At 33.0% G+C, this 8,343-nt stretch overlaps 1 protein-coding gene across 1 annotated transcript in view; it reads right to left on the bottom strand.

The window, feature by feature from the left end:
• The window catches only part of LOC101515012 (probable voltage-gated potassium channel subunit beta), a 15,933-nt gene extending 10,025 nt beyond the window's left edge, over positions 1-5,908 (bottom strand). Inside the window, exon 1 of the mRNA XM_004497699.4 lies at positions 5,176-5,908. Within this exon, the coding sequence (XP_004497756.1) occupies positions 5,176-5,739 (564 nt within the window). The 5' untranslated portion in view covers positions 5,740-5,908. The remainder of the gene's footprint in view (positions 1-5,175) is intronic.
• Positions 5,909-8,343: the final 2,435 nt, after the last annotated feature.

The raw sequence follows: 8,343 nt of genomic DNA, 5'->3' as shown, positions 1-8,343 counted from the left end.
TTTCTTTATGAATCACTACTCCTTCTCCCGCCATGAATGAAGAACAAAAAACAGCAAGAAGGCAACAAACAGACTTCGTTAAACAGATGTTAAGTTGCTGCAATGAAGGCAGCAAAAAAGGGATCTTAAGTTGCTGCAATGAAGGCAGCAAAAAAGGGATCTTAAGTTGCTGCAATGAAGGCAGCAAAAAAAAAATCTTAAATTGCTGCAATGAAGGCAGCAAAAAAAAATCTTAAATTGCTGCAACGAAGGCAGTAAAAAGGGCCACAATGAAGGTGGCTAAAGTTTCAGAAAAAAAAAAAAAAGAAAACCGCAATGAAGGCGGTAAATTTTTGCCGAAGTCAAAGGTCGAGAGCTCTGATACCATGTCAAAAATTAGAGTAAAAATATTTCTTGAATGAATTATATAGGTAGTACATTAGATATATATATACTAGATTACTTAACAACCAAATCCTATTAGTACTCATATATAACTAAATGCCTATTATTACTCCTATTCAACCGAATCCCTATATTGAGGGATATTAAATAGAAACAGATTTTGACAAGCTGTATAAATAAAATACAGTCAAACTAATTATTGGAGGATGAGATTAAATAAGTTCTAGATATTAGAAGATAAGCTCTAGTTGCAGTATTTCAAATATCTTCTATCTAAGATAGAGTTTGTTATGGAGAATAACTCCCAGTCTTCCATAGCCTATATAAAGGCATGTACTTGCGGATTTTGTTTTGCAAGCAATAATAGAAACATCCAGTAGTAACTTTCTTTTATGGCATCTAAACACGGCTGCGATCCAAAAGGGAAAATTTAGAAGAAGAATACCCCAAGGTTTCAACAACTAATATTCAAGTTGATCATCCGAACAATTCAGATAACCCTGGAACTTCTCTTGTGGCAGCATTGCTAAATGGGGGAAAGGAAACTAACGGAGATGGGCAAGATCCATTAAGACTGCTCTGCACGCAAAAACCAAGTTGGGTTTCATTGATGGAACAAACAAAAAACCAGCGACCCAATCAGAGGAATACGATAACTGGGAAAAGGTTGATTCAATGGTTATGACCTGATTATTCAATGCTACAAATGCAAGACAACATAGCACCATATCACATGCCTCAACGACTCAAGACGTATGGATCGATCTAGAAGAACAATTTGCCCAGACCAATGCACCACGCATTCACCAGCTATGGAGAACTCTATGTCTAATGCAAAAACAACCTAACACAACTGTGATAGACGTTTACACTCAATTCAAGAGTCTTGTTGACGAATTGAGTGAATTGCAGACCCTGCCAGAATGTAGTTGTGGAGCTGCAAAGGAATTGACGCTGCGTGTGCATCTCTTTCTTGAAAGCTTTGATAATGAACAATACTCTCATGCCAAGGAAACCATCCTCAACAGGGAACCATTACCCTCTCTGCAATGTGTTTTCAACCAAATACTATGAGAAGAATCCCGATTCACAGCAGATAAAGAAAGGGATGCAAAGGGTGCAACTAGTTCAGCTTTTCACTCAGGGACAGATAAGAAGAAAGAAAAAGAATACCATACCAAGTAAAAGTGTGATCATTGTGGTAAAACTGACACATCTAAGAAAAGTGCTTTGAAATAGTTAGTTATTCAGCAAATTGGGAATAAGAAAAGACACAAGATACCAATAAATTAGGAGAATAACAAGGTGCTCTCATGCTGAAGAGGAAAAGAAAGATATTCGGAAGGACAGTCACAGGGCATGCCTTGCATGGAACTCGCACCAGAAACCATGGAGGATCATGCAATAACATGACTGGTAAGTTGGATAACAGTGTCACATGGATATTTGACAGTGGTGCATTACACCACATGACCCCTATGTTTTCTATCTTGAAGAAAATCCGAAAGATAGATAAACCTTTTCATGTAATAACACCTACAGGAGATGCAACTTTGGGAGAAAAAATGGAACATCCCTCAACACAAGTTCTTCAACATATTTCTAATTCACTTAGCTGTAGTTTTGATTCAAGTATGACAGATTGTTGCGATGTATGCCACAATCACAGATCAAAACAATGTAGGAGTCCTTTCAATTTGATTGTTAATAAAGCTGACTAGCTAGACACCATTTGATTTGATTCTTTGTGGTTTATGGGGGAGATACCACACGCCTACACATAATGGTTCGCATTACTTTGTAATCATTGTGGATGATTACACTAGTGGAAAATGGGTTTATCTAATGAAACACAAGGCTGAAACCCTACACAAACCCTACACCATCTCATCACCTTGGGTAATATAATTAAAACACACTTAAACACACATGTTAAAAGGATACGCAGTAATAGTGGGACAGAGTTCATTAACTCTAACCTCCAATCTTTTGTTTAACAAGAAGCAATTGTGCATGAAACCTCTTGTGTAGAAACCCCACAACAAAATGGTTGTGTAGAACAAAAGCAGACATATTTAAAATATAGCAAGGGAAAGCGACCTTCTGTTGCGCTTTTGGGGAGATTGTGTGCTAACAGCAGCACATCTCATCATACAATAGCCAATAAAGGAATTACACCATATGAGTTGCTTTTTAAGAAAGCACCAAGTTATGAACATCTAAGAGTATTTGTTTGCTTATGTTATATGAAAAATATATCCAAGAAAATTGATTAGTTTGGATCAAGAGCTGAAAGATGTATTTTCATTGGTTATCCACAAGAACAAAAAGGATGGAAGATGTACAATCCAAAAGCTTGTGAGTTTTTCATATCAAGGGACATTGTGTTTTACAAAGACATTTTTCCTTATGCCGTACATGAAGAGGAGATAGAAATGATATCACTTGCGGAAGAAATCCATGATGCTCAAGTACCAAGTCCTATCAATGAAAGAATAATTATAGATGAGGTAGGAGGAACCCTAAGGATGAACCTCAAGAAATAGAAGGAAGGGTTGTAGAGGACAAAGTATCCACGGATAATGAAGAAACACTTGTGCATAATAAAAGGGAAGTTGAAAATGAAGGGAGTCTCAAGTGATGCCACGAACAAGACAACCACCTCGTTATCTCGAAGATTATTATTGTCATGGTGTTAACATAAACCTCGAGTGCTAGCCATCAACTTCAAAGTCCTCTTCAGGAATGATCTATCCTATTTCCAATTTCAAAAGTTATGACAAATTCTCACAAAACATCGAGCTTATCTTGCAGCCATCACAAATGATGAGGAGCCACAGCCATATTCTCAAGCTATTAAAAATTCAGTCTAGCAAGAAGATATGGCACAAGAACTCTAGGCAATAGAAGACAATGAAACTTGGGAATTAACTCATTTACCTCAAGAAAGGAAATTAGTAAGATGCAAATGGGTATATAAGATTAAATGCAAAGCCACAGGCGAAATTTAGAAGCACAAAGCTAGATTAGTGACTAAACGTTTCACACAAGTGGAAGGGGAAGATTCCAATGAAACTTTTGCTCTTGTAGCCAAAATACTACAATTTGATGTTTACTAACTATTGCATCAAGTGGATGTCAACAGCGCCTTTCTACATGGAGAATTAACTGAAGAAGTTTATAAGTCCTCCACAAGGATTCAAACTCCCTGATAAAACCATGGTATGTCATTTGAAGAAGTCACTCTATGGCTTACAATAAGCATCTAAAAATTGGTATTCCACACTGTCCCCATCATAAGTGAGCTATGGTTTACAAGAAATTCAAGCTAATCATAGTCTCTTCACTTAATCATAGTTTCTGCCGGCATGATTCATCCCACTGGATCGTCACCGTCGAATGAGGGAAGCTCCACCTTCATGGGCACGACCATCTTGAATTCAACTACGGAGTCCCCGTTTGAATGCGACACCTCTGCTATGGGTCAATTCAAAAGTTTCGCAAACACCACCAAAATAGTTTGACAAAATTCCTCCAAGGTTTGGCGCATCAAACCCTCCATTGCAACAATTCTCATCTCCAAAGCTTCAACTTTGTTGGACATTTTCAGTGGCGTTCAATTTCACTAGCTTCGCTCTTGTATCCGGCAGGACAGAGCAATGATAGAACTTACAATTTGAAGGTATGAAAATAGAATTTATTTGACTGAAAATGGTGAGCATAGCTCTTACAATGGAAGAAAATATCAAGAAACAAAAAAGAAAACCAGAATTCCTAGAACTCCTACCAGAGCATAATCTACTCCTAATCCAGAGAGATACTCTAGTAAGTGACTAACAATATTTTCTCAATGAATTTGTAATCACTCTACCCTCCATCTTATAACAGATCCTATAACAGAAACTCCCTACAATTCAGGGGAGGTTACTAGCGGTATTTTATTCCCTTCCTTTCTACAGTCTTCTAGAAATCGTCTCTGTGTGTGTGATTTCGACCCAATGATTGGGTCATCAAACCTATTGGGCCTTGATGTCCTATCATATTGGGCATCATGTCCTATGACAAGAAAGTCCATTTCAGGTTACTTAATGAAGCTGGGCACCACTCCAATATCTTGGAAAACAAAGAAACAAGAAACAATTCCTAGATCCTCAAGTGAGGCTGAGTGTCGTACAATGGCTCAAGCTACTATTGAAATGCTTTGACCTCACAATTTATTAAAAAGAATCTAAGCTCCCAGTACCACCCTTACCCTTTTGCATTGTGATAATCAATTAAGTAGCCTTCTACTTGGCTAAAAAAAAGAACAAGTATATTGAAGTTGACTGTAATTTCATAAATAAGGGAACATCTGCAATCACCACAACTTACTTGCCAACTAAGTAACAACAAACTGATATGTTTATAAAGTCCTTACGTACAAAGGCGTTTTAGGATCTTATGGGTCAAGTTGGGTGTCCATAACCCTCATTTATGGGTCAAGTTGGGTATCCATAACCCTCATTCTCCAACATGGGAGAAGATTAGATAAGTTCTAGACATTAGTAGATATAAGTTCTATTGAAGTATTTCACATTTATGCTATCTACTTCTCTGTTAGTAACTACTTCCTGTAAACTCAATTATAATAAGAATAGCAGAAGGGAGAACAATTTAAAATATTCCAAACTTTCTATTATTAAAATATATAAGCATTGGATCTAATACATTTTATCTTTTACTTTTATTGAACTGAAACGGAAGAGAGTAAATAATTAAAAAAACAGAGAAACCAACCCCATAGTAAATTACCTTGTGCCGGGACAAGAGGTTATACTCAGGCTGCTCGACGATTGGGCCGACCAAATCCAACCGATGAGCAACAGCCCAAGCCTCTGTAATCTGTTGGGCCGACCACTCACTAGTACCCCAATAAAAAGCCCAACCACGATCAATAACATGATTCATAGCTCTAACAGTTTCCTCAATCGGAGTAAGTGAATCAGGACGGTGACAATAAATAATATCAACATAATCCATTTCAAGTCGCTTAAGCGAAGCTTTAGTGCCTTCCACAATATGCTTACGGGAAAGTCCCTTATCGTTAGGACCTTGACCGCCCCAAAAGATCTTAGTCGAAACGACGACGTCTGAGCGTTTCCAGCCGAGTTCGCGAATGGCTTGACCCATGATCTCTTCGGCTCGTCCGTTAGCGTACACTTCGGCGTTGTCAAAGAAGTTGACGCCCTGATCACGGCAACATTGAAGAAGGGACTTTGCCTCTTTGACATCGAGTTGGTTTCCGAAACTTACCCATGCGCCGTATGATAACTGGCTGACTCTTAAACCCGATCGACCAAGGTTTTTGTACTGCATCGTGTTTGTTCCTTCCTTGAGAGGAAGAGTGATGCTACTGTTAGAGAGAGAAAGAAAGAGTGGTTTGAGTATATAGCAGCTCGTGTTCGGCTTTGGATCGCCAGATATGTACACTTGGATCTGAAGGTGATTAATTAAGGAGAGTTACTGTTTTCAGATTTGTGTCTATAAAAAAAAGATAAATGAAAGATTTTCACGTGTCCTATAAAAGAAATAGAATATAAAATAGGAAAAGAGCTGTCACATCATTGAATAAATTAGAATCGTAACGGAACAATACTTTCCTCCATAAATTAAAAAATAAATAAAATTGTAGTTTAATAGAAGTGTTTAAATAGATTCTTGAAATTCCAACCCTCAAAGTTAGATTTTACATTTTGTGAAAGATAAATATATTACTGAAACTATAAAATATCAACTAAATAAATTTTTAATAAATTTTTTTTATATTTCAAATGACATTGTAATTGACTATGTAGTTTATTTACATTGATCTTACATCAATATCATTTTTTTTGAGACAATTTTATCTATGTTCAAAAAAATTTGTTATCTCACATATAAATTTGTGAATAATTGTAATTGTGTATGAACTAATTATGAACAAATTAGTACATAAAAAATTTAAAATTTAGTCTATAATTAATATGTCATATTATAATCTCTACACAATAAAAATTTATATATAAACTATTTTGATTATTATTCTATAATTTCAAAAATTATTTACTAATTTTCAAAATAAAAAAATTAATTTAATTAGTATTTACAATTTGAAGATCCAATTTTTCTATTTACTCCATTTATCTTATTTAATTGTAATAATTGCAGTAATAAATTCATATAACTTTGATTCTCTTAGTCAGTCTATCTATATACCATATATAAAACACCATTTAAAAAATTGTACACATGTCCCATCCTCAAGCTCCTTGCGTCATTGTGTTTAATATTTAATTAGAATGGGACCCATGCATTGCGAGGGCTAGCTTAAAAAAATTTGTGCTTTTTTTCTAAATAATTTTTTATTACTTAAAATTTATGTATTGTTTGTGTATTTATTTTATAATTATTGAGTCAAAAATAATTTATAATTCTTAAATATAATATGTTTGAGGGTAATATGCAATTACTGAAATCCATCAATTTCATACTTTTGCAATATATATATATAAATTATGTTCATATTAGTTATGATCAAATTATACTATTTTTTTTTTATTGTACCGACTGAATTGAAAAAATATTAAGCATAATAAATATATATATATATATATATATATATATGAAAATAGCGTAATTTAAATTTCAATGTGGTCGACTTTAATATAATAGAAAACATGTAAATATACATATTTAATTAATTGGATAAGTTTTTGAATAAGTTATATATGTGAGATCTAAGTTTCTTCTTTGAATAAGATAAAGACACAAACTAATCCATAGATGTACAAAAATAGACATAACAACTTCAAATAAATTATTTTTGGAAAAAAATTTACTAACAAATTATGTAAGCTAGAATGTACATAATGAATTATGAAACATATAGAATTATCAAACTTAGTTCATTTATCATATATTCTTCTTTTCACCGCAAACTTTTGTCTCAACTCCATATTTTTGTTTTTCTTCATAATCCAAACTTCTGATAAAAGAGTAGAGTTAACATACCTAATCTTGAGTATAATAATTTTATTTGACATTGTAAATGTATTATTTTCTTTTATTTGAGCTAACATACATAATCTTGAGTATTTCCCTCAATTCTTATTTTTATAGATTCCAAAATATTCAATGTAAAGAATATTGCAGAGAAAATCTATGATACAAAAATTTCAAATCAAACACTTAAATATAAAACAAAATATTTCAAAATAACACACACAAATATTAAATAAAAAAAATGATGAAGATAAGGGCACTTGTCCTCCAACAACAACAATTAAGCTTAATGTTGTTTGTTAAGTTGATTGAATATATACAATATTGGTTGAATCAAATATGCAATGCAGATCTAAAAAGAAGACATAATCGGATTTTTTTTTTTTTTTTTGAAGTTGATGTAATTGGAGTTTGAGATAATAGGGGGTGAGCTTGTGGAAATAAAATAGAATGTTAAGAGTTTAAGAAAAATAAAAATAAAATAAAAAATAACAGCTAGTAAATGCATAAAATATTTGAAATTAAGTGTAATTAATATTATGTTTGAAATTGGAAGAGACGTGTAATTACTTAAAAAATGCATTAAATGATAAAAATAAAACAACAAAATAATTATCACAAAATTAATTTGGAGAAGCATATTAGAGATAAAAGAAAATTATTGTTTTTAAGTTGTCAGATCAACATATAGTATGAAGTAGCACAATTGTGATTACGTGGCATGTAGAATGCTGATATATCTTAATCAAAGTTAGAAAAATTATTTTAATATATTATAATAAATGTGTTCATATAATAAAATAATAAAAAAAATATTAAATATTGATTTTTAAAGGAAACAAATCAAATATATAAATTGGTTGACAATATTAATTGATTCCGAAAACAGAATTAGAATGTAATCAAATAAAAGACATTGAAATAAATAAATATATAATT

Source organism: Cicer arietinum, chromosome 4 (assembly GCF_000331145.2).
Source record: "Cicer arietinum cultivar CDC Frontier isolate Library 1 chromosome 4, Cicar.CDCFrontier_v2.0, whole genome shotgun sequence".
Taxonomy (NCBI): domain Eukaryota; kingdom Viridiplantae; phylum Streptophyta; class Magnoliopsida; order Fabales; family Fabaceae; genus Cicer; species Cicer arietinum.
Note: the sequence above shows the minus strand (reverse complement) of the source record. Positions and strands in the feature narration are given on the sequence as shown.